The 26,403-nt window shown below is 48.2% G+C and overlaps 2 protein-coding genes across 8 annotated transcripts in view; both read left to right on the top strand.

The window, feature by feature from the left end:
• LOC144497664 (general transcription factor IIH subunit 4-like) overlaps positions 1 to 683 on the top strand; it is a 40,235-nt gene extending 39,552 nt beyond the window's left edge. The window contains exon 10 of the mRNA XM_078219107.1: positions 278 to 683. Coding sequence (XP_078075233.1) covers positions 278 to 447 — 170 coding nt within the window. The 3' untranslated portion in view covers positions 448 to 683. The remainder of the gene's footprint in view (positions 1 to 277) is intronic.
• An 8,425-nt stretch (positions 684 to 9,108) lies between these two features.
• LOC144496892 (RNA-binding protein 4B-like) lies at positions 9,109 to 25,219 on the top strand. 7 transcript variants are annotated; one of them, XR_013498464.1, is made up of 5 exons: positions 9,109 to 9,422; positions 12,463 to 12,769; positions 18,629 to 19,411; positions 22,831 to 22,922; positions 23,423 to 25,219. XR_013498464.1 is itself a non-coding variant. In XM_078217496.1 (4 exons), the coding sequence occupies exons 1-3, from the start codon at positions 9,318 to 9,320 to the stop codon at positions 19,402 to 19,404; spliced, it is 1,188 nt and encodes a 395-aa protein (XP_078073622.1). In that variant the 5' UTR covers positions 9,109 to 9,317; the 3' UTR covers positions 19,405 to 19,411; positions 24,588 to 25,219. The 7 variants fall into 7 exon arrangements, 5 of the variants coding, with proteins under 5 accessions (XP_078073622.1, XP_078073619.1, XP_078073618.1 ...); XR_013498463.1 differs by having other exon boundaries at positions 18,629 to 22,922; XM_078217496.1 differs by lacking the exon at positions 22,831 to 22,922 and having other exon boundaries at positions 24,588 to 25,219.
• Positions 25,220 to 26,403: the final 1,184 nt, after the last annotated feature.

Below are 26,403 nucleotides of genomic sequence, written 5' to 3'. Positions count from 1 at the left end.
AAGGGCAGGGGGGAGGGGGAAACAGAGCCTGTAAGGGCAGGGAGGATGGGGGGGGACAGAGCCTGTAAGGGAAGGGGGGAGGGGGAAACAGAGCCTGTAAGGGCAGGGGGGTGGGGGGGGACAGAGCCTGTAAGGGCAGGGGGGTGGGGGGGGGGTGCAATAAAGAGTTTCACAGTGTCAAGGCCGACTTCGGGATGCTTCTTGTACAACCTTTTGTGGCAGAGATGATGTGAGGTTTCTGTCTCACTCTCCCCTCCTTCCTTCCCTCTCTGTGTAGGTGTACTGTACAACCAGTTCCTCTCCCAGGTGGATTTTGAGCTCCTTCGGAACTACGCCCGGGATCTGGGAGTACTCGTCTGGGAAAACCCCACCAAGAGGCTGATGGTCGTAACCCCCGGGGGGCATCCCGATGTCAAGCGTTTCTGGAAGAGGCAGAAACATAGCTGACGGGCAGGAGTGGGGGGGGGTGAAGGGATAGCTGAGCGAGGGAGGAGCCAGGCCACCGAGCAGAGACCGGGATTCCCGATTGCCAACCGGATTACCCCGGGTTCAGTAACGGAATACTGCAGGGAATGGGGTGGCCCACCCAGCAACGGAGAGAGACTTGGCCAAATCGGAGTGTGTTTGTGTTTCTATTTTCTGTTTTTTCAATAAAAGCCGAAGGAGAGAAAAGCTCTTTCCTGAAAAAAATGAGAGAGAAATCCCGATTAACACCCGCTCGGCAGGTCAGACGCTCGGCAGGTCAGACGCTCGGCAGGTCAGACGCTCGTCAGGTCAGACGCTCGGCAGGTCAGACGCTCGGCAGGTCAGACGCTCGGCAGGTCAGACGCTCGGCAGGTCAGACGCTCGACAGGTCAGACGGTAGCACAGTGGTTAGCACTGCTGCCTCACACCACCAGGGACCCGGGTTCAATTCCTGGCTTGGGTCACTGTCTGTGCAGAGTCTGCACATTCTCCCCGTGTCTGCATGGGTTTCCTCCGGGTGCTCCGGTTTCCCCTCTCAGTCTGAAAGACGTGTTGGTTAAGTTCTTTGGCCGTGCTAAATTCTCCCTCAGTGTAACCCGAACATGCGCCGGAGTGTGGCGACTAGTGGATTTTCACAATAACTTCATTGCAGTGTTAATGTAAGCCTACTTGTGACATTTCTTGCAGGTGACCTTTCCTCGGAACCGGAAACGGTTCGGAATGTCAGGATTAAAGGCAAAGTAAATAGGAATAAGGAACCTTGGTTCTCGAGGGAGATTGTAACATTGATTAAGAGGAAGAGAGAGTTGTATGAAATGTACAGGCAGCAAGGAACAGATCAGATGCTCGAGGAGTATAAAAAGTGCAAGAAGCTACTTAAGAGGGAAATCAGGAGGGCTAAAAGAAGACATGAGGTTGCTTTGGCAGACAGAGTGAAGGAAAATCCAAAGAGCTTCTATATGTTAGGAGCAAAAGGATAGTGAGGGATAAAATCTTGAAGACCAGAGTAGTAGACTGTGTATGGAACCAAAAGAGATGGGGGAGATACTAAATGGTTTTTTTGCATCCGTATTTACTGAGGAAACGGGCATGGAGTCTACGGAAATAGGGCAAACTGGTAGGGAGGTCATGGAACCTTTACAGATTAAAGGGGAGGAGGTGCTCGCTGTCTTGAGGCAAATCAGAGTGGATAAATCCCCAGGACCAGACAGGGTATTCCCACGGACCTTGAGGGAAGTTAGTGTTGAACTTGCAGGGGCCCTGGCAGACGTATTTAAAATGTCAGTATTCACGGGGGAGGTGCCAGATGATTGGAGGGTGGCTCATGTTGTTCCGCTGTTTAAAAAAGGTTCCAAAAGAAATCCGGGAAATTATAGGCCAGTAAGTTTGACGTCGGTGGTGGGCAAGTTATTGGAAGGTGTGATAAGGGATAGGATCTACTAATATTTGGATAGAGGGACTTATTAGGGAGAGTCAACATGGCTTTGTGCGTGGTAGGTCATGTTTGACCAATCTATTAGAGTTTTTCGAGGAGGTTACCAGGAAAGTGGATGAAGGGAAGGCGGTGGATGTTGTCTACCTGGATTTCAGCAAGGCCTTTGACAAGGTCCCTCATGGGAGGTTAGTTAGGAAGGTTCAGTCCCTAGGTATACATGGGGAGGTAGTAAATTGGATTAGACACTGGCTCAATGGAAGAATGATGTGGAAAACCTGTTGGACTTTAACCTGGTGTTGTGAAACTTCTTACTGTATTCAATTGAAGAAGCCAGAGAGTGGTTGTGGAGGATTGCTTCTCTGAGTGGAGGCCTGTGACTAGTGGTGTGCCGCAGGGATCGGTGTTGGGTCCATTGTTGTTTGTCATCTATATCAATGATCTGGATGATAATGTGGTAAATTGGATCAGCAAGTTTGCTGATGATACAAAGATTGGAGGTGTAGTGGACAGTGAGGAAGGTTTTCAAAGCTTGCAGAGGGATTTGGACCAACTAGAAAAATGGGCTGAAAAATGGCAAATGGAATTTAACGCAGACAAGTGTGAGATATAGCACATTGGAAGGACAAACCAAAGAAGAACGTACAGGGTAAATGGTAGGAGTCTGAAGAGTACAGTTGAACAGAGGGATCTGGGAATACAGGTACAGAATTCCCTAAAAGTGACGTCACAGGTGGATAGGGTCGTAAAGAGTGCCTTTGGTACATTGGCCTTTATAAATCGGTGTATCGAGTATAAAAGTTGGAGTGTTATGGTAAGGTTATATAAGGCATTGGTGAGGCCGAATTTGGAGTATTGTGTACAGTTTTGGTCACCTAGTTACAGGAAGGATGTAAATAAGGTTGAAAGAGTGCAGAGAAGGTTCACAAGGATGTTGCCGGGACTTGAGAAGCTGAGTTACAGAGAGAGATTGAATAGGTTAGGACTTTATTCCTTGGAGCGTAGAAGATTGAGGGGAGATTTGATAGAGGTGTATAAGATTTTGATGGGTATAGATAGAGTGAATGCAAGCAGGCTTTTTCCGCTGAGGCTAGGGGAGAAAAAAACCAGAGGGCATGGGTTAAGGGTGAAAGGAGAAAAGTTTAAAGGGAATATTCGGGGGGGCTTCTTCACGCAGAGAGTGGTGGGAGTGTGGAATGAGCTGCCGGATAAAATGGTAAATGCGGGGTCACTTTTAACATTTAAGAAAAACTTGGACGGGTTCATGGATGAGAGGGGTGTGGAGGGATATGGTCCAAGTGCAGGTCAGTGGGACTAGGCAAAAAATGGTTCGGCACAGACAAGAAGGGCCAAAAGGCCTGTTTCTGAACTGTAATTTTCTAGGGTTCTATGTTGGGGGGAGGGGGTGGGGGATTGAGCGGCGGGGTGAGGGAGGAGGGGGTTAAGCAGTGGGGAGACCAGGACACAAAGGAAGGTCTGGGACAGAGCACAAGTCAAGAGAAGTTTACCGACGGGAGAGTTAGTCTTTCCAGGGCTAAAGAGAACGGGAAAATATGGCGGCTGCCGGAAATCTGTAGTTAAAATTAGAAGATGCTGGAAAAGCTCAGCAGGCCTGGCAGCCTCTGTGTGGAGACAGAGAGAGAGAGAGAGAGAAACAGAGTTAACATTATTGTTTAGTGGTTAGTACTCAGTGTTATAGCCACAGCAACCTTGGTTCGAATCCAAGTCACGGCAACAATTGCTTTCCTCTTTGCACCTGATGTGGAGATGCTGGCGTTGGACTGGGGCAAGTACAGTAAGAAGTTTCATAAACCTGGTATTATTTGGTAGCACGAGCTTTCGGAGCGCTGCTCCTTCATCAGGTGAGTGGGAGTTGGGTTCACAAACAGGGCATATATAGACACAGACTCAATTTTCAAGATAATGGTTGGAATGCGAGTCTTAACAGGTAATCAAGTCTTAAAGGTACAGACAACGTGAGTGGAGAGAGGGTTAAGCACAGGTTAAAGAGATGTGTATTGTCTCCAGCCAGGACAGCTAGTGAGATTTTGCAAGTCCAGGCAAGTCATGGGGGTTACAGATAGTGTGACATGAACCCAAGATCCCAGTTGAGGCCGTCCTCATGTGCGGAACTTGGCTATCAGTCTCTGCTCAGCGACTCTGCGTTGTTGTGTGGCTTGAAGGCCGCCTTGGAGAACGCTTACCCGAAGATCAGAGGCTGAATGCCCTTGACTGCTGAAGTGTTCCCCAACAGGAAGAGAACACTCTTGCCTGGTGATTGTCGAGTGGTGTCCATTCATCCGTTGTCGTAGCGTCTGCATGGTCTCCCCAATGTACCATGCCTCGGGACATCCTTTCCTGCAGCGTATCAGGTAGACAATGTTGGCCGAGTTGCAAGAGTAGGTACCGTGTACCTGGTAGATGGTGTTCTCAAATGAGATGATGGCATCTGTGTCGATGATCCGGCACGTCTTGCAGAGGTTGCTGTGGCAGGGTTGTGTGGTGTCGTGGTCACTGTTCTCCTGAAGGCTGGGTAGTTTGCTGCGGACAATGGTCTGTTTGAGGTTGCGTGGTTGTTTGAAGGCAACAAGTGGGGGTATGGGGATGGCCTTGGCGAGATGTTCGTCTTCATCGATGACATGTTGAAGGCTCCGGGGAAGATGTCGTAGCTTCTCCGCTCCAGGGAAATATTGGACGATGAAGGGTACTCTGTCCACCGTGTCCCGTGTTTGTCTTCTGAGGAAATCTGTGTGATTTTTCACTGTGGCATGTTGGAACTGTTGATCGATGAGTCAAGCGCCATATCCTGTTCTTACGAGGGCATCTTTCAGCGTCTGTAGGTGTCTGTTGCGATCCTCCTCATCCGAGCAGATCCTGTGTATACGGAGGGCTTGTCCGTAGGGGCTTTAATGTGTTTAGGGTGGAAGCTGGAGACGTGGAACATCGTGAGGTTATCCCTGGGCTTGCGGTACAGTGAAGTGCTGAGGTGACCATCCTTAATGGAATGCAACCGATTCCGGAGAGTAGTCCATGGTGAGCCTGATGGTGGGATGGAACTTGTTGATGTCATCATAGAGTTGTTTCAGTGATTGCTCGCCATGAGTCCAAAGGAAGAAAACGTCATCGATGTATCTAGTGTATAGCATCGGTTGAAGGTCCTGTGCGGTGAAGAAGTCCTGTTCGAACCTGTGCATGAAGATGTTGGCATATTGAGGTGCAGATTTTGATCCCGATGGCTGTTCCATGTGTCTGGATGAAGAACTGGTTGTTGAAGGTGAAGACATTGTGGTCCAGGATGAAGCGAATGAATTGTAGAATTGCGTCTGGAGATTGGCAATTGTCGGCGTTGAGTACCGAGGCAGTTGCAGCAATGTCGTCATCGTGGGGGATGCTGGTGTAGAGTGCCGAGACATCCATTGTGGTGAGGAGTGTTCCTGGTTCAGCTGCTCCACGTGTGCTCCACGCGCCACAGTGAAAAGCTGCACAGACCTCCTCAGAAGACAAACACAGGACACAGCAGACAGAGTACCCTTCGTCGTCCAGTACTTCCCCGGAGCGGAGAAGTTACGACATCTTCTCCGGAGCCTTCAAGATGTCATTGATGAAGACAAACATCTCGCCAAGGTCATCCCCATACCTCTAGTACTTGCCTTCAAACAACCGCGCAACCTCAAACAGACCATTATATGCCCAGCCTTCAGGAGAACAGTGACCACGACACCACACAACCCTGCCACAGCAACCTCTGCAAGACGTGCTGGATCATCGACACGGATGCCATCATCTCACGTGAGAACACCATCCACCAGGTACACGGTACCTACTCTTGTGACTCGGCCAACGTTGTCTACCTGATACACTGCAGGAAAGGATGTCCCGAGGCATGGTACATTGGGGAGACCATGCAGATGCTACGACATCGCCGCTCGCCAATCACCAGGCAGAAGTGTTCTCTTCCAGTCGGGAAACACTTCAGCGGTCACGGGCATTCGGCCTCTGATCTTCGGGTAAGCGTTCTCCAAGGCAGCCTTCATGACACACAACAACGCAGAATTGCTGAGCAGAGACTGATAGCCAAGTTCCGCACACATAAGGACGGCCTCAACCGGGATCTTGGGTTCATGTTACACTATCTGCAACCCCCATAATGACTTGCCTGGGCTTGCAAAATCTCACTAACTGTCCTAGCTGGAGACAATACACATCTCTTTAATCTGTGCTTAACCCTCTCTCCACTCACATTGTCTGTACCTTTAAGACTTGATTACCTGTAAAGACTCGCATTCCAACCATTATCTTGTAATTGAGTTTGTGTCTATATATGCCCTGTTTGTGAACCAAATCCTGCACTCGCCTGATGAAGGGGCAACGCTCCGAAAGCTCATGCTATCAAATAAACCTGTTGGACTTGAACCTGGTGTAGTTAGGCTACTTACTAAACTAAAACCGTATGCACTTACGGAGTCCGTATCCTTCCATTCCCATCCTATCCATGTATACCTGCTTCTAACCAGTCTAATCTTTTTAGTATTTTGTAGGTTTCAATGAGATCTTCTCCCATTCTTCGAAATTCTAGAGAATACAGGCCCACTTTCCTCAATTCCTCTTTCGACACTATGGGGCAATTTAGATAGCCAATCCACTTAACCTCACATCTTTGAACATTATGGGGCAATTTAGCATAGCCAATCTACCTAACCTCATCTCTTAGGACATTATGGGGTGATTTAGCATGGCCAATCCACCTAACCTGTCAGTCATCCCAATTAAGCTCTATTCTGCAATCGGCGGCACGGTAGCACAGTGGTTAACACTGCTGCTTCATAGCTCCAGGGACCTGGGTTCGATTCCCGGCTCGGGTCACTGTCTGTGTGGAGTTTGCACATTCTCCTCGTGTCTGCGTGGGTTTCCTCCGGGTGCTCCGGTTTCCTCCCACAGTCCAAAGATGTGCGTGTTAGATTGATTGGCCATGGTAAAATTGCCCCTTAGTATCTTGAGATGCATAGATTAGAGGGATTAGCAGGTAAATATAAAGAGATAAGGAGGTAGGGCCTGGGTGGGATTGTGGTCGGTGCAGACTCGATGGGCCAAATGGCCTTTTTCTGCACTGTAGGGATTCTATTCCATGAAATTCTATAACCTCATCTATGGCACAATTTAGCATAGCCAATCCAACTAACCTCACCTTTTTGGAGGGTGGGAGGAAACTGGAGCACCCGGAGGAAACCCAGACAGACACGGGGAGAACGTGCAGACTCCACACAGTCACCCAAGCTGGGAATCGAACTCGTGTCCCTGGCGCTGTGAGGCAGCAGTGCCACCCCAACTGGAACTGCTTGACTCGGATCATGACCAGATTTACAGCACAAGTCTTCAGTGTTAGTTACTGTCAGGGGGCATATAGTCTTTGCAGTAACAAGTGTCTTGCTGTCACGTGAAGTTAATCAAATTGATGACTGGAGATGGATCATCTACTGGGCACTTCTGGCTGATGTGCAGGGCTCCTCTGTCATTGAGGATGGGGATGCTTTTGGAGCCTCTTCCTCCCCTCAGTTGGTTAGTTATCCACCACAGTTCATGGCTGGATGTGGCAGGACTTCAGGGCTTAGATCCGATCATTGGCTGTGGGATCACTTACCTCTTGTCGATACCAGAGGGGGTGGACAAACGTTTTGAACGAGAGAGGCACGTTCAATAAAATTCAGACACTTGAGATCTGTGAATAACCTTTATCCACACATTTTTGCAAACACTTTTGTGGAAAGTACAATTAGCATAAAAATGAAAGTGCAAATGGTATAGCATGGGTGGCAGAGTGGTTAGCACTGCTGCCTCACAACGCCAGGGACCCGGGTTCAACTCCAGCATTGGGCGACTGTGGAGTTTGTACGTTCTCCCTATGTTTGCATTGCTCCGGTTTCCTCCCACAGACCAAAGATGTGCTGGTTAGATGGATTGGCCGCGCTAAATTACCCCTTAGTGTCAGGGGTGTCAGCAGGGCAAATACGTGGGGTTACGGGGAGAGGGCCTGGATGGGATTATTGTCAGTGCAGACTCGATGGGCCGAATGGCCTCTTTGTGCACTGTACGGATTTTATGGATATGCGCAGAAGAAAGTTTACGAATTAATGTATATATTTATCTTTTGGTTTTTCCTTAACTTCAATAGCCACAGAGTGCGGAGTCCACAGTGTGTGGGAGCACAGTGATAGCTGGCATATGCTCACTGCGGAACTGACTTTGGCAAACTTGCCCTTGCAATGTGGACAATCCGGTTTAAAAAAGGATTGATTGTTTGGGAGGTGGTGGATGGAGTTGTGACCACCGACTGAACACCAGATTTGAAGCAAAGTCCCAGTGCCCCAACACACTACTAAAACTCTACTTCAAAAGTAATTAAGTAGATGTGAAGCCCTTAGAAAGTTAGTTTTTTTGCACAAATACAATATGCACCTATGTTTTTCTCTTAAGTGGATGTTCCCATGCGTGTAGATTTTATAGTAAGGAGTCTCACAACACCAGGTTAAAGTCCAACAGGTTTATTTGGTAGCAAAAGCCACTAGCTTTCGTTTGCTGCCAAATAAACCTGTTGGAGTTTAACGTGGTGTTGTTAGACTTCTTACTGTGTTTACCCCAGTCCAACGCCGGCATCCAAATGTAGATTTTATATCAGATCTCCAGCATCCGCAGTCTTTTGCTTTTATTCTGGTGCAGATTTAATGTGTCCTTTGTATTGCATTTCATGTTCTTCCCTCAATCTGCACGTGTTCGCCCAGAGCTCGACTTGCCAGTATTAAAGATGGCGGCACTCCAACTCCGCACAATGGTGCGCCCATGTTTGTGCGGGGAATTGCTTTCTTCACAGGAACGTGGGGGAGGGGGAGGGCGCAATCAGCCCGCCTCTCTTCCCTGCGATTGGGTGACTGAAAGAGGAGAGCAAACCAATCAGCTTGCGTGTCTCCCAGCGATTGTTGACTGACGACCTAACGGAACCAATCAGCGTGCCTTCCTTGCCCCCGAGTGCTTGATTGACACACAGACGGGACCAATCAACTGACAGACCCGCCTCCTCGTCTCACCCAGTGAAGGGGGAGTGTTGATTGACGTGGGGGCTGGACCAATCGGCATCGAGCGGGCCTGGGGGCAGTCGTCCAATGGGGATCCTCGACAGGTTGGTCCCGCCTGCCCCCCCACCTGCCTCCTCCGGTTCCTTCTTCTCGCCGCCGCCATTTTGTGTCGCAGCCAAGAGTAGCGAGTGTGGCGGCCTTGTCCTCTTACCCCGGCCCAACCCGAGCGCTACCGACCGGCAACTTTCCTCCTCTATTAAAATCGTTAGTGTCGCTTTCTCCGTTTTTTTGGGAGGGAAGAATTGCGGCGGGAGAGAGAGAGGATAGAGAAATTAAACGACGAAAAGGAAAAGATGGTCAAGATCTTCGTGGGTAACCTGCCGCGGCCGACCACCGCCGAGGAGATCCGGGCGCTCTTCGAGCAGTACGGCGAAGTCAGCGAGTGCGACCTGATCAAGGTGAGGCCTGGGGCCGGCTCTGAGCACCGGGAGGAGGAGGGGAGGGAATGGGAACAGCAAATCTGGGCGAGCCCCTGCCAGCCCCAGGCCATTCAGCCCCTTCCTGCCTACTAGCCCTCCCGCCCTCCCACCACGCCACCATTTACACTCCACTCCCTCCTATAGCACTGGGACCTGGCTTCCCATTCCCAGCCTCTGGGGAGAGGGGCTGACTAACTACACATTTCAATTCACTACTAATCTGCCTGCCATCTCGTGCAACTATTAATTGGGCTCTTTTTTTAAAAAAAACACCTTGTAAATCTGCAATTGTCTTTACAAACCTATCATCAGGTTAAAGTTCAACAGGTTTATTTGGAGGGGACGTAGCTTTAAATTGAGGGGTGATAGATATAGGACAGATGTCAGAGGTAGGTTCTTCACTCGGAGAGTAGTAAGGGCGTGGGATGCCCTGCCTGCAGCAGTAGTGGACTCGCAAACATTAAGGGCATTTAAATGGTCATTGGATAAACATATGGATGATATTGGAATAGTGTCGGTTAGATGGGCTTTAGATTGGTTTCACTGGTCGGCGCAACATCGAGGGCCGAAGGGCCTGTACTGTGCTGTAATGTTCTATGTTCACGAGCTTTTGGAGCACTGCCCCTTCTTCAGGTGAGTGGAAGTTGTGTTCACAAACAGGGCATATATAGACACAGACTCAATTACAAGATAATGGTTGGAATGCGAGTCTTAACAGGTAATCTAATCTTTACAGGTACAGACAATGCGAGTGGAGAGAGGGTTAAGTACAAGTTAAAGAGATGTGAATTGTCTCCAGCCAGGACAGTTAGAGAGATTTTGCAAGCCTCAACTGGGATCTTGGGTTCATGTCACACTATCTGTAACCCCCAACGACATGCTTAGGCTTGCAAAATCTCATGAGCCGTCCTGGCTTGAGACAATTCACATCTCTTTAACATGTACTTAACCCTCTCTCCACTCGCAATGTCTGTACCTGTAAAGACCCGCATTCCAACCGTTATCTTGTAGTTGGGTCTGTGTCTGTTTGTGAACCCAATTCCCATCACCTGATGAAGGAGCAGTGCTCCAAAAGATCGTGCTACCAAATAAACCGTTGGACTTTAACCTGGTGTTGTGAGACTTCTTACTGTGCTTACCCCAGTCCAACGCCGGCATCTCCACATCAAATGTATCATCAGTTGACCTTTTGTGGTTCAACCCAGCCAATAAATCTGCAATTGTGTCTCAAATCTATCACTCATTGACCTTCTTTGTTTTAAACTCACCTGGTAATTCTGCAATAGTCTCATGAAACTACCATTACTTGATTTTTTTTTTTAAAAGCCCAGTAAATCTGCAAATGTGTCTCAAATCTACCATTCATCAAACTTTTTGTTTTAAACCTGCCTGGTAAATCTACAAGTCTCATGAAGCTATCATTGATTTTTTTTTTTAAAAACGCCCAGTAAATCTGCAATTGTTTTTACAAATCTATAATTAATTGACCTTTTGTAGTTTAAGCCCAGCCGGTAAATCTGTAATTGTCTTACACATCTATCCTTGACTGTAACACTATATTCTGCACCCTCCTTTTCCTCTCCCCTATGTAGAGTCATAGAGGTTTACAGCATGGAAACAGGCCCTTCGGCCCAACTTGTCCATGCCACTTTTTTTTTTAAACCCCTAAGCTAATCCCAATTGCCCACATTTGGCCCATATCCCTCTATACCCATCTTACCCATGTAACTATCTAAATGCTTTTTAAATGATAAAATTGTACCCACCTCTACTACTACCTCTGGCAGCTTGTTCCAGACACTCACCACCCTTTGTGTGAAAAAATTGCCCCTCTGGACACTTTTGTATCTCTCCCCTCTCACCTTAAACCTATGCCCTCTAGTTTTAGACTCTCTAGACCTCTATAAGGTCACCCCTCAGCCTCCTACGCTCCAGAGAGAAAAGTCCCAGTCTATCCAGCCTCTCCTTATAACTCAATCCATCAAGGCCCAGTAGCATCCCATGTACTCTATGAGCTGTATGCTTTGTCTATATAGTGCAGAAGAAACAATACTTTTCACTGTATCCCAACACATGAGACAATAAGTCAAATCTATCACTGACTTTTATTTAAAAAAATACATCCACCCCCTCCCAAATCCAGTTCAGTCATGTTTTGGAGGGGGGAAAGGAAATCTTCCTTCCTTAACCCCGCTCTGCCCTGTCCTTCCTCCCCATGTGACTCCAGGCTCCTCTTCTCTCTCCACCCACCCCCTGCCCAACACGTACAGCAATGTGTGGCTAGCTCTTCCTCCCTGCCCAGCGAAGCCACTTGGGATGGCCCAACAGTAGCCAACCCTGCCAGAGGTTCCCCTGAAAGGTGCGACTATGCAGAGAGCTGGCATTAGTCTGAGAGGCCAAATGGCCCCATTACATTTTGTAATTCCATCCGTTCCTGATGTTTGTTGCAGAGCTTCATATTGGGAGGAAGCATTTTCTCATAGGGGGTTAAGATGGCAGTAAAGCGCTTTCCATGATTGCTGGCCTCACTAAAACACCTGCCTATCCAGTTGAATGCTTTCTGAGATGTAGCTCATCATTATAATGTAACAAACATGGCGGACAGTTTTTCTGGAGAAGAGAATTCCAAGACCAATGATGCTGAGAGAAGAAATTCCTCCTTATTTCAGTCTTAATTGGGAGACCCTTTAGGGCCTATATTTTCCCATGAAACATCCTCCCAGGTTCTAACATGTGAAGCCCACACACAATCGTATATCCAGACTTGGGAATACATTGCCATTCCGTCACTGTAGCTGAATCAAAATCCTGAATTCCTTCCCTGAAAGCGATGGAAGGACCATCCCCACATAAATGGCAGTGCCTCACCACCACTGGCATTACCAGTGATGCCCATATCTCATGAATATCTAAATAACAAGAAACATAGGCACTGATCCTGAGATTTTTTAAGTACAGTTTTAATTTCATGGCTGATTGTTGATATAAATGAATGTGCGTGTGTGTTTTATTGAAACAGAACTATGGATTTGTGCATATGGACAACAAGGAAGCAGCAAAGGAGGCAATTGAGAACCTGCATCACTACAAGCTGCACGGGGTTGCAATCAACGTGGAAGCCAGCAAGAGCCTGACCAAGTCCTCCACCAAACTCCACGTGGGTAAAGTCAGCTCCAACTGCACCAGCCAGGAGCTGCAGGCCAAGTTCGAGGAGTATGGGACCGTGCTTGAGTGCGATATCATCAAAGATTACGCATTTGTCCACATGGAGAGGGGGGAGGACGCCATGGCAGCCATCAAGGGGCTGGACGGCACAGAGTTCAAAGGTGAATTTAATGGATTAACAGCCACTGAGGTTGCTGATGGCGAGGACAGGCACCTTGGCGTTCCGTGTTGTTGATGGGCTCCAAGGTCGGCTTGCCTCGTCTCTCTTTGTTGGGCGTTTAATTATTACTAATTTAATTATTACAAATCGTCTGCATGCTCCAGTGAAGAGTTAGACAGGACGTTGGTTCCAGGTCTCTGAGTGAAAAATGGTCCCACTTTTAGTATTCTAACATTCTCTGAGTGGCATGCAGCTATTCTGGATGCTCTAATTAATAAAGTCTTGGCTATTCTGATTATTCCTCACCTATTTTGTGAAGATCCCCTTTCTGGTATCTGATTCACATTTTTATTGTTTATGCTCCCTGGCCTTGTCCCACATTGAAGTAATATTTAGGATTTATCCTTTTTGTAAAACTGTACATTTCAGTCGCTCATCTTAATATTCTCGAGGCTTTTAGAGATTGTTTGCTAATAGTAAGACTGCCATGTGAAATGAGTGACACCATGTCCCCTGCTCTTCACAAAATAGTATTACGGGACCTTTCACATCCACCCGCGGAAGCAGATTGTGGGGGGGGGAAGCAGATTGTGGGGGGGGGGGCTAGTTTAACATATCAGCCAAAAGACAGCACCTCCAATAGTGCAGCACACACTCTGTACGGCACTGGGAGTGTCAGCCTAAACCTGTGTGTCCTGGAGTGGGACTTGAACCCACAAACCTCTGACTCGGAGGCAGGAGGGGTGCCCCATTGAGCCAAATGAGACCAAATTGGTGGGTTCTAGGAGTTCAGCCTGTACCGTATGAAGTTGGGAGAATAAATGTTTCATTTTCAAGAAAAGCAAAAATGTTGACTCGATAACAATGTACTTGAGGTAACAGCAGGAAAGACCCTGGAGATTTTGGCGGGTGGATTGTTAATTGTAGGAAGAAGTCTCACAACACCAGGTTAAAGTCCAACAGGTTTATTTGGTAGCAAATACCATTAAATAGCATAAACCTGTTGGACTTTAACCTGGTGTTGTGAGACTTCTTACTGTGTTCACCCCAGTCCAACGCCGGCATCTCCACATCATTGTTAATTGTAAGCAGGGGAGAAAGCAGCTATAATGCCAGGATGTTGATCTCTGAGTATGACTGTCTTAGGAAGTGTTCCTTACATTTGTCACTTACCTGGCTGGGCTCATATTTGTACAGCATAGAATTATTGGAAAAAGAGATGCAAGGACGCTGACTGCTGAGCTTAGAGGGTAAGATCTTTCATGAACTGGCTTACTGGGCCATTTCAGAGGGTTAATAGTTTCATGGTCATCATTAGACTTTTAAATTCCAGATTTTTATTCCATTCAAATATCACCATCTGGCCTGATGGGATTTGAAACTGGATCTCTGGATTAATAGTCCAGTGATAATACCACTAAGCCATCGCCTTTCATACTGAAGAAATAAACTTCCCTGTAGCCTTTTAAATTTAAACTGATATCACATCCACTCCGTATTCATAATGTCAAAGATTTCTATCATCCCACCATTCTTGATCAGGCTGTTCAATTTCCATTCGGGACAATGGGAAGGGAGGCAGTGGCGGTGTGATAATGTCGCTGGATTAATGACACATGGGTCCAGGCTAATGCTCTGTGGACGAGGGTTCACATCCCACCAGCTGCTCTGGTGGAATTTAGATTCAATAAAGAAATCTGGGATTGAAAAGTTAGTCCAAGTAATGGTGACCATGAAACTGCCATCAACTGTTGTAAAAATCCATCTGGTCCACTACTGTCCTTTAGCAGAACAGAATCTGCCATCCTTACCTGGTCTAGCTGACGTGTGTTTGATTCTTAACTGCATTCCGAAATGGCCTAGCAAGCCACTCAGTTCAAGGACAATTAAAGATGGACAACAAATGGCAGCCCAGCCAGCGCTGCCCACAACCAGGAATAAAAATCCTCCCTCAACCTTGTCACAAAACAGAAATCTGCAAAATATGTTTCATTGATCCGACTTTTAGTTTCAATTCAGTTCAGAAGAGTCATAAGAACTAGGAGCAGGAGTAGGCCATCTGGCTCCTTGAGCCTGCTCCGCCATTCAATAAGATCATGGCTGATCATTTCGTGGGCTCAGCTCCACTTACCCGCCCGCTCACCATAACCCTTAATTTCGTTACTGTTCAAAAAATTATCTATCCTCGCCTTAAAAACATTCAGTGAGGTAGCCTCAACTGCTTCACTGGGCAGGGAATTCCACAGATTCACAACCCTTTGTGTGAAGAAGTTCCTCCTCAACTCAGTCCTAAATCTGCTTCCCTTATTTTGAGGCTATGCTCCCTAGTTCTAGTTTCATCCACCAGCGGAAACAACTTCCCTGCTTCTATCTTATCTATTCCCTTCATGTTTCTATAAGATCATAAAAACATATGTTTCTATAAGAGTCGGAATGCAGTCCAAAGATGTGCGGGTTGGGTTGATTGGCTATGCTAAAATTGTCCCTTAGTGTCCTGAGATGTGTAGGTTAGAGGGATTAGCGGGTAAAATGTGTAGGGATATGGGGGTAGGGCCTGGGTGGGATTGTGGTCGGTGCAGACTTGATGGGCCGAATGGCCTCCTTCTGCACTGTAGGGTTTCTATGATTTCTAAGATCTCCCCCCATTCTTCTGAATTCCAATGAGTATAGCCCCAGTCTACTCAGTCTCTCCTCATAAGCCAACCCTCTCAACTCCGGAATCAACCTAGTGAATCTCCTCTGCACCCCCTCCAGTGCCAGTATATCCTTTCTCAAGTAAGGAGACCAAAGCTGTACACAGTACTCCAGGTGTGGCCTCACCAGCACCTTATACAGCTGCAACATAACCTCGCTGTTTTTAAACTCCATCCCTCTAGCAATGAAGGACAAAATTCCATTTGCGCCTTAATTACCTGCAAACCAACTCCTTGAGATTCCTGCACAAGGACACCCAGTCATAGTGGACTCACCATTAACTTTGTTTTGCCATCCACAGATCTTGCCAGACCTGCTTAGTTTTTCCAACACTTGTGTCCTCACTGACCCCAATAGACTAGGCTCTCTGAGAAAGATAAACCAGACAGCAGCGCAGTCTGAATTTCAAATGGTTACCACTTGAAGGTGCAAGTACATGTGAACACTAACCCCTCCAACCCTGCATGTCACCTCCTGCTAAAACAATGTATATTCATGTACATTTGAAATGAGACACTGTAGGGTTTATTTTCCAAAACTATATTTTTAACCATAATATAGTTCAAATCTGACCTTGCGTTAAGGACACTACAGATCAGTACAGGACATGAGGCTCCTCACTGCACTTGCCTTTGCAGATTAGATTTACAATGTATGCTCATGTCATGTCAAACATTCTCTGGTGCATGCTGAGGCAGTAGGTGGTTAAAATGTCTATCTTGTACTCCCAATTCAAAATATGTTTGCCTGTGTGATCAAGCCTCACACCTATTGTGTGGCCGATGTTTCTGCTCCTTTAGGATGAGTAACACAAGGTTACTTAAAACAGACACAGGCAATCAGATTGTAGGCAGATAGTTGCCAGTGGAATTCGGAAAGGTGATTCAGGCTGAATAGGTTGGGCAGCCTCCTGGGTGTGCAGAAACACACCCTTAGTGACAGACAGCATGGTTTTGTAAGAGGGAGGTCGTGCCTTACAAATTTGGTGGAGTTTTTTGAGGAAGTGACAAAAACGGTCGATGAAGGAAGGGCCGTGGATGTCGTCTATATGGATTTCAGTAAGGCATTTGACAAAGTCCCACATGGCAGGTTGGTTAAGAAGGTTAAGGCTCATGGGATACAAGGAGAAGTGGCTAGATGGGTGGAGAACTGGCTTGGCCATAGGAGACAGAGGGTAGTGGTCGAAGGGTCTTTTTCCGGCAGGAGGTCTGTGACCAGTGGTGTTCCGCAGGGCTCTGTACTGGGACCTCTGCTATTTGTGATATATATAAATGATTTGGAAGAAGGTGTAACTGGTGTTATCAGCAAGTTTGCGGATGACACGAAGATGGCTGGAATTGCGGATAGCGAAGAGCATTTTCGGGCAATACAGCAGGATATAGATAGGCTGGAAAATTGGACGGAGAGGTGGCAGATGGAGTTTAATCCGGATAAATGCGAAGTGATGCATTTTGGAAGAAATAATGTAGGGAGGAGTTATACAATAAATGGCAGAGTCATCAGGAGTATAGAAACACAGAGGGACCTAGGTGTGCAAGTCCACAAATCCTTGAAGGTGGCAACACAGGTGGAGAAGGTGGTGAAGAAGGCATATGGTATGCTTGCCTTTATAGGACGGGGTATAGAGTATAAAAGCTGGAGTCTGATGATGCAGCTGTATAGAACGCTGGTTAGGCCACATTTGGAGTACTGTGTCCAGTTCTGGTCGCCGCACTACCAGAAGGACGTGGAGGCATTGGAGAGAGTGCAGAGAAGGTTTACCAGGATGTTGCCTGGTATGGAGGGTCTTAGCTATGAGGAGAGATTGGGTAGACTGGGGTTGTTCTCCTTGGAAAGACGGAGAATGAGGGGAGATCTAATAGAGGTATACAAGATTATGAAGGGTATAGATAGGGTGAACAGTGGGAAGCTTTTTCCCAGGTCGGAGGTGACGATCACGAGGGGTCACGGGCTCAAGCTGAGAGGGGCGAAGTATAACTCAGACATCAGAGGGACGTTTTTTACACAGAGGGTGGTGGGGGCCTGGAATGCGCTGCCAAGTAGGGTGGTGGAGGCAGGCACGCTGACATCGTTTAAGACTTACCTGGATAGTCACATGAGCAGCCTGGGAATGGAGGGATACAAACGATTGGTCTAGTTGGACCAAGGAGCGGCACAGGCTTGGAGGGCCGAAGGGCCTGTTTCCTGTGCTGTACTGTTCTTTGTTCTTTGTTGTATTATGTGAAGATGCTTTGATCGTTATCACTGCTCTTTGTATTCATTCAATGTGCCATAAAATGGCTAAACAGTTCACATCTGTTTTGTCATGTGCTTGCTCAGTTTCCCTGGGTTTAAGGAAATGTCCAGATTGCGTTGTTGCCCCCTTAATTGTGCTGCTGCTATCTAGTTTGGTGTCAGACAGTACAGATACACACAGTACAGTCAGACACTACAGATACACAGTAGTCAGACAGAACAGATACACACAGTACAGTCAGACAGTACAGATACACACAGTACAGTCAGACAGTACAGAGACACACAGTACAGTCAGACAGTACAGAGACACACAGTACAGTCAGACAGTACAGAGACACACAGTACAGTCAGACAGTACAGAGACACACAGTACAGTCAGACAGTACAGAGACACACAGTACAGTCAGACAGTACAGAGACACACAGTACAGTCAGACAGTACAGAGACACACAGTACAGTCAGACAGTACAGAGACACACAGTACAGTCAGACAGTACAGAGACACACAGTACAGTCAGACAGTACAGAGACACAGCTCTTATTTGTTGCCCATCTCTAGTTACTGTTGAACTGAGTGTCTTGCTCGGCCATTTCAGAGGGGGCAGTTGAGAGTCCGTCACATTGCTGTGGCTCTGGAGTTGCATGTAGGCCAGACTGGGTAAGGACAGCAGATTTCCTTCCCTAAAGGGATCTGAGTGAACCAGATGGGTTTTTATAATGATCACTGATAGCTTCATAGTCGCTAATACTGAGACCAACTTTCAATTCCAGAGTTTTTCAGGTAACATTCCAGATCACAGCAGCTCGCTTGGTAAAGAAATACACAGTTCCCATTTTCTGTCCAGTACTATTACCAATGACCTTAAACCTGTGTCCAATCATTAGCCACGAACATTGTCTTGAATCTTGTTTATTTCCTTGATAAAGGTAAACGGATCCATGTTGAACTGTCCAAGAGCCGGCTGCGGATTCAACCTGGGATGGGTGAGAAGAACACCTGCTTCCGGTGTGGCAAAGACGGTCATTGGTCTAAAGAGTGCCCAACAGACCGGCAGGAGATAGCCATCGGATTTGCCCACGACTACCTTGACCCTTATGCCATGCACCACCGGTACGGGGAGCAGCCCTTTTACGACAGCCGGTATGTCGACTACTATGAGAAGTACCGGGCTGGGGCCTATGGAGCAGTGGGCCAGCCGTACCCTGACCGGTGGGGCACCCAAATGGCTGGCTATGGCTCTTCCATGAGGGAGCGCATGCCCAAAGCTTTGGAGGCGTACAGCCAGAGCTCTATAAGCCAACCCCCGACCTATTATGCCCGGGACCGGAGCCCTCTCCGGCGGCCGATGGCGTCAACGATCACCGACTACGCCACCGCCGCTACTGAGTACGCTGCTGCTGCCGCTGCTGCAGCCACCACTAACTCTGACTACAGCACAGCCACCTCCACTGCTGAATATTCTGCGAGTGACTACGCTGCTGCTGCTGCCAGGTACGCCGCCCAAGACTATGCCAGCGCCAACTACGCTACCAGCAACTATGCCACTGCCACCTCGACCGCCGACTACACCAGTGGCAACTACAGCACCGGTGACTATGCTGCCGCCTACGCGTATGACTACGGACATACCAATGCCACCTATTCCTCGACGGGGACAGGGACCGAGGCCTATGCGGAACACACACAGTACTCTGCTTATTAGCCAAAAGGTGAGTGAGAATTACCTGGGTCCTTCGAAAACTGATTGAAGATGGGCTGCATTTCCTGCAGTTTAGCATTGGGGTTGTAATGGGTGGCTTATAGATTCCCTGAATTGGCTCTGCCTTTTCTTCTCCGTAAGGTTCTAGAAGCTCCCAGAGGAGGTGGAGCTGCAGTGTTTCTGAGCGGCTCCTTGGATCGCCATTTCCTGTTTGTGCGCGCGTGTTTTTTTAAAATTATTTTCCTTGTTTCTAAACTGCTTCTGTTTTTTTACGCTGTTGAGAATCGTAGCTCGCGCGGTGTTGGTGCCTGCTTTCTCGTCCTCAGGTCCTCTCCATGCACAATTGGGTCTTTTCCTTCCGCTGCCTACCTGACTAGGAGGGAGAGGAGAGGGCGAGCAGGTGGAGGGGTGGAAGCTCCCCCCCCACACACATCTACACTGTTGGATCGTGCTCTTCCTTTGACAACGTGCCTGTACGCACGGCACCTCCCATCGGCCTGGCTTCGGTTCAGATTTCTTCCCTGGGGGTAAATTTGCGTCATGCTCGGTAGGTCGACGCCTTCCGTCTTAAGAAAAGACCGGCTTTTCTCGCTGTGTTTGCGGTCCGTCGGTTACGCGGCCTGTGTCTGCGCCGTGGGGGAGGGCGAGTTCTCGGTCTGGTTGAGCAGCGCGCCGCCGCTCTGAACATTTCCGGCTCCTGCTGGGGCGGGAGAAAGATGTCCGCGTCTTCCCTGAGGCTGAAAATGCTGGAAGTGCACAGCAGCTCGGCTGGCATCCTTTCTGAAAGAGAAGCTCAGGTTCCTGCCCTGTGTTCCAGATTTCAAACAAACTCGTCTTTAACTCATTTCAGATGCTGGCCTGGCCTGCTGTGTACTTCCTGCATTCCTGGTGGTTTTATTTGCAGCTCCAATGTATGGAGGTGGCCGTAGTATTTGGTTCTCTGCATGTCCTGACAAAGCTAGAGTTTGGGGGGATTTTTCTTTTTTTTTTTGCCCCCCTCTGCCCAGCTACCTGCTCTGGACGTTTGGTTGCCTTATTACAGGTGCATCACTTGCACTTTGTTCAGCTGGTCCGGAGTCATTCTACCACAGCGACCAACTCAGCTACTCATACAGGGAACCACCCTCTGTTCCCATTGTGTGCTAGCCTGCAACAAAGGGAATTTCTCCAGTCGTGAAATAGGAAACTGTTCCCACCATTCAGTAAGGTCACAGCAGATCTTGCAGCTCAACATGACTTTCCTGCGCTATCCCCAGCTACCTCAATTCCCAAGAGTCAATCTTGAATATACTCGACGACTAGACATCCACAGCTCTCCGGGGTGGAGATTTCAAAGATTCACAATGCTCTGACTGAAGAAACATCTCCTCTCCTCAGTCTTAAATAGCCGACCATTTATTCAGAGTCTGTGCCCTGGTGTTCTCGGCTCCAGTCGAGGTGGGAAGGGGACCAAACGCCCTGTCAGAGTCGACCTTGTTCTCCTAATTCTGTATCATCGAATAGATTTAATTCTGTATAATCTAACTAGGTTTAATGAGAAGGATGAGGAATGTGGTTGGTGTGTCTTTAGAATCTCTCAGCAGAGAGAGAGGCTGTGCAGCCCTTTGTCTGTGCTGGCACTTTGCAAGAACTGTCCCAATTTGTCACCCTCTCCTCCTCCACATATTGATACAATTCCCTTTTGAAAATTACAATTGAATGTCACTCTTTCAGACAATGCAATCAAAAGGCAATAATCTCTCCCCCAGTTTCCTCCTTCCTCCCCTTGAGAATTGTATTAAATTGAGACTTTGAGCCGTTTATCTTCATTGGTCCCGACAGCCTCAGCTTTGCTGATACGGGGAGTTGAGAGAGTGCAGGTAAGGTGTGAAAAGCAGCTGGGCAGCGACAGACTGTGTGTGTGAATGTGCTGTGGAAACAGCAGGGCCATTCCCTCTTTACCTGGTGTCTCTCAGCCGTCCACCAGCTGTAGTTCTGAGCTGGTTGGTCGGCCGCTGAAATCCAGGCTGAACTTTCCCATGCCGTGGTGTGACAGGGAGCAGCTGGCTGGAAGCGGAGCTCTCCCTTGGTTCTGATTCTACACTTGTCTTGTGTGCCGGCAGCTTAGCATTAACGATCGTTTAGACCAATCGTTATGCTGACTTTTCAAAACTTTGCCACCTATCATAACCAAGCTCTATTCTGCTGGTTTGCAAATAGGTTTGTTTTGTCTCTTGTGTGTTCCAGGATGGGTTAGCCGTGTGAGTGTGTGTGAGAGGCAGGAAATTGCATCATTCTGTGTATGTGCAGTTGGCACTCTTGTGTGATGTTTTTGCCCCTAATGTTGTTCTTCTCTCCTGAAGGTAGTCAGTCCTGTATGATTACACATCTACAGGCACCTTTCCAGTACTTACCTGACCCATTTTACATAGTCAGCCTGGACGAGGAGTTTTTTGATTTGATCTTTGACCATGTTGGGGAGGGGGGTGCGGGGGGGGGGGGTGGGTGGGGTGGAATGGGCATCGCCGACTAGCTCACTTCCAGACCTGACCTGTACACTTTCCACTGGAGTGGGGTGGTGGTTACTAAATAGTGTTGTAGCATCAGGAAAGGTGTTCCATCGGTCCTTTCCCCTCCAGTCCGGCAAACAATCTCTCTCCCATCCTCAAAAAGAGCTAAAACTAACCATTTCTGCACTCCTTGGTTTGAACCTGCAAACCTTGCCCATTCTGTAGGACCGCATAATGCATCAGGCAGCATATTTTCACATCAAACCAAGAGTCGGCCTTTGTGGGTATTTTGTTCCTCCGCCTCCTTGGCCAGCTGTTCTATATACAATGTCAGACCTGGTAAAACTAAGATGAGTGCTGCCATCGTGTACAAATAGCCCATTCCCTGTGTCAGGTATTTCCTTTTTCAGCCCTTTTCATTTTGGAAGAGAACTGTTTGGCATTTTGGCAACCACTTCAATTCCCTCTTCAAATTTACCCGCTTTCGACATCCATTTGCCTTAATGTATTTTCTGTGCCCCGAATGTCCTTTATGTGGGAGGGGGAATCAAATACTTGTAAGCTTCCCCACGCCCCATCCTTTGTGCTCCTAGTACTAATCGTAAAATAATTAATATCCGCTGCTGATGTCACAAAAAAACCTTTAGAAAGCATCCAAGAGTCCTAGTCCTTTCTCCCTGCTCAGTGAGGCTGCAGGAGGGGAAAGTTGTCGATGGAAGCAGAGGCCAGGAGCAGCCGATCTGCGTGAGTGTTACCAAGGCCAGTTGCATCGCGTGCAGAGAACGCTTTTGCCAGTGGTAGCGACGGCGACTAACAAGCGTCGAGACATTCGATGTCTGACCGTTTTGTGTGTTTATTTTAAGCCACTTTGAATCTCGCGGAGATTGTAGGTTTGTTGAATGAACTGAAATGCTGTGTCATCTCCCCTCCTCTTTAACAGTTTTGTGCCTGTTGGAAACCCAGCTCCTGTTCCCACCATCGGAGCCAGTGGAAAGTAGCAACTCTCAGACTAGCTTCAGGTTGCATTTTGTGGTAACTGGCGCACCAACTGTTTCTCTTGTCCGTTTTTTTTGTTTCTGTTGGAAGTGTTCCACTTTTCTTTTTGTACCCAACCCCTCCCCAACCCGCCTCCTCCCATTAAGATACTCCCTCCCACTCCACCCCTCCCCTCCCCCCCCCCCCCCCCCCCCTCCCATAACCTCACCCAATTCTCACTGGGATGTGGTTCCAAATAGGCGCCCTTCCCAAGTGACCCCTCCTTTTTTTTCCGTTCAGCGGGTGTCGGCAGCGCGGAGCGACGCGGCGCGGGTCAAGTGCGTGATCTCTCGACACACGCATACGTATGCGAGCGCGCGGGCACACGCACGGTCCGTTCCCCCTCCCACCCACTCCCCTCCCCAAACTCCGCTGCCCCTACCTCCCCGGGGTCTCGGGCCTAATACGGTGGAGAGGTGCCGAGCAAAGGGAGGATATCCCAGGGCGCGCTGACGACCCGGCCGCCGGTTTAACTTCCTGCTCTTGTCCCTTCCCAGTCGCCATTTTCGCCATCGGCTGAGGCTCGAGAGAAAGAGAGAGGGAGAGAGAGACGGAAGTGCAGAGTGTGCACGGAGCCAGAATGTTAGCCACTCCACCGAAAACAGAAATTAAGCTGACTGCTGCGTGGCGACGTGTGTAAGAATCTGATCGCAATCTAAGGAGGACTCCAGTGGGAGGCTGCCGCCTTGTCAGCTCCGGGAGACAGGTGTTCCCGTTTGTGTGCAGTTCCACAAAATCTTGCATCCGTGTAGTTCCTTTTAACGCAGTAAAGCTTCCCGTGGCGTTCGGTGGTTGCGAGTGTCGATCTGAACCTAATGACGAGCCGCAGAGAGCAGAATTAGTACGGCCGGCCTAAAGCTTGGTCAGAGAGCTGGGTGCTAAGGAGCGCAGGCCATAGGGAATTCGCCAAGTTACAGATTCAAGGCTACTGAAAGCACAGCTCGCAATGGTGGGATGATGGAGATCAGAAATGCGCATTACACCAGAGTTTGGGGAAGCACAGAGATCTTGAAGATCGTAGGACTGGAAGAGGTTTATAAAAATGGGAAGGGGGCCCTGATGCAATTTGACCCTTAAGAACGAGAATTTTATAATGGAGACATTGCTGGGACTGGAGCGGTGTAGATTATTCGCAAGCATGGGCAAAAATGGCTTGGTGCCGGTTAGGACGCAGGTAGGTCAGATCCAGTTCCTGGAGGGTGGGGTGCCTGCTAGGGGAGTGTTGGTTACAGGGGGTGACAAAAAGCATCCCGAGTTCTCTATGAACCTGATCAGTGAACGTGCTCTCTGTTTATTCAGTCAGATTTCATTGTGGCTTCACCAGAAATGTCTCCCCAGCTGTGGTTGCTGGCTAAGCGAACAGGAGCAGAAACCCCAGCTCAGCTTTTCCGTCCTTCATTTTGATAAACCCCCCCCCCCCCCCAGACAGATTGCTATAAACACGTCTCCCACTCCAAAATGTCCCCCTTCCACCCCCATCCCCACTCCACCAAACCTGTCGATGCTAAACGATCCTGGGTGACTACCTTACTCCAGAAACTGAGCAACTGGAGGGAGGCAGGCAAGGAAGTAAAATATTAAAAATAAATACAGTTTTTCTATCATCTGTCTTTCCTCTTCCTCCTTTTTCCCCATCCAAACCCCCCCCCTACCCCCTTCCAGGTCTTGTACTTTTTTTTGGAAAGAAAGATGCCAGGCAGAGTGTTAAAACTGGCAGTGAATGTAGCCTGAAAGCCGCTCGCGTTTGCGAGTTGTGTGCGTACTCCTCCTGTGGCGAACAGCGTGTCTTTGAACAGTCTGTGATGTGCTTCCTTTTACAGGTTTGGTAATACCCGTTGATGAGAACCGCGGTTCCCCCTTGGTGTGTACACAAACTCGGGTCGTACGTTGTGCGGATTACACTCACCGTCGGGATATAGCGCGGAGGACACCGGGGGAAAATGCTATCTGTATACCTAAATATTGATGGTTCACTTTTATAAAAAAAAAACTAAAATTCAATTTTCTTTCATTTCCCACGATGATCTGTGACCGTTTTGCATTTTTTTTGAAGTTCTGTATGTTGTTTCCCCCTTCCCCCCCCCCCCCCCCCCCAAACCTCACCCTTCCCTTCCTCTCCTCCCCACACTTACAAAGAGAATAAAATCTTTTTAGTTTTGTGTTACTGGTAACTGTTTTGTGATGGTTGAGCTCTGTCTGACTTGGAATTACCTCTAGAATAAACACGTGCGTGGCTGCAATATAGCTACCCTTCCTTGTAGTACCCTGCAATAAAGGATCAGTATTTGACCTGACACCGAGTCCGTGTAAAAATGGTTTTTAATGCCAGCCTTATTTTTGGAGGGAAACGTGTGGCAGTTTCCATGGGCAGAGAAACGGGATGATGGTCGCCTGACCTGGAAGTAATCACAACCCAGCTAGCACACGTGGAAGTTCAATGTGCCAACAGTCTTGCATCTCTTGACCTCTGCTCATTCTGTTCCCTATAAACTGTCATCTGACAAATTGAGCTTCCAATCTTGTTAGTTTGGGTGATAGTATTTCTACTATCTTCATCAAAAGTTGCCTGTTCTGCTCCTGGCGATTGAAATGGGGGTGGGGTGGAGTTCCCACACTCAGTTCTCCTGTGATTGAGGACGGCTTGCGCCCTGCTCCAATGGAACTTGCCAGTGTGCATTCTGCATACTCTGTCACATATGCAGCTTTGGTTCAGGCAAATGAGTTAGGTGCATTCTCTCTCTTTTGATTGGTCACAAGTCAGCAGCGTCGTTTGACTTCTTCTGGGATGCTTTGAGGACACCCCCAAATTTCAGCATCTCCGCCCGTTCCTGTGTTCTGAGCACTTGTTTCAGGGGTTTGGAGAGCTGCTGCTGATATGATGGGCCAGTTGGCCTCCTCCTGTGCGGTAGCGATACTGTGACATTGTGTTAGATCATGGCTGATCTGTATTTTGAAGTCCTGTTGACTTTCCTTGGTTTAACATCCTTTCCCAATGGAAATCCATTCATGTCAGTTTTTAACTGGACCCCCAGCTTTTTGGTGGAGAGTTCCAGATTTCCATTGTCCTCTTGTGAGAATAAGTCATCAGCACTGAATGGCTTGGCTCTAGTTTTAAGGTTGTGTCTCTTGTGGGCTGACACCTCCCTGGAGGAAGTAGTCTCACCTGTCAAATGCTAACTTTCTACCTCAATTAGGTTAGAAACATAGACAGTAGGAGCAGTAGGTGGTTTGAGCCTGTTTCACTATTCATTTTGATTATGGCTTATCCTCTATCTCAATGCCATGCTGACCCATACTTAATGCCTTAGGAAATCTTTTTCCTCAGTATATTGTGATTTGGTCTCCACAGCCTTCTATGGTAGAGAATTTCAGAGGTTCACCACCCTTGAGTGAAGCGGTGTCACAGTGCTTAGCTCTGCTGCCCTTCAGCGCCACGGACCCGGGTTCAATTCCTGGCTTGGGTCACTGTCTGTGTAGA

Source organism: Mustelus asterias, chromosome 8 (genome assembly GCF_964213995.1).
Source record: "Mustelus asterias chromosome 8, sMusAst1.hap1.1, whole genome shotgun sequence".
NCBI classification, from domain to species: domain Eukaryota; kingdom Metazoa; phylum Chordata; class Chondrichthyes; order Carcharhiniformes; family Triakidae; genus Mustelus; species Mustelus asterias.
The sequence above is the reverse complement of the archived record's forward strand: the minus strand, read 5'-3'. Positions and strand labels throughout refer to the sequence as shown.

What these genes read in the sequence shown, in the direction of transcription:
- LOC144496892 (XM_078217496.1), top strand. Translation starts at nt 9,318, where the DNA reads ATGGTCAAGATCTTCGTGGGTAACCTGCCGCGGCCGACCACCGCCGAG. An exon ending in GCGAGTGCGACCTGATCAAG is followed by an intron (nt 9,423 to 12,462) that starts GTGAGGCCTGGG and finishes TTATTGAAACAG; the next exon opens with AACTATGGATTTGTGCATAT. An exon ending in GGACGGCACAGAGTTCAAAG is followed by an intron (nt 12,770 to 18,628) that starts GTGAATTTAATG and finishes TCCTTGATAAAG; the next exon opens with GTAAACGGATCCATGTTGAA.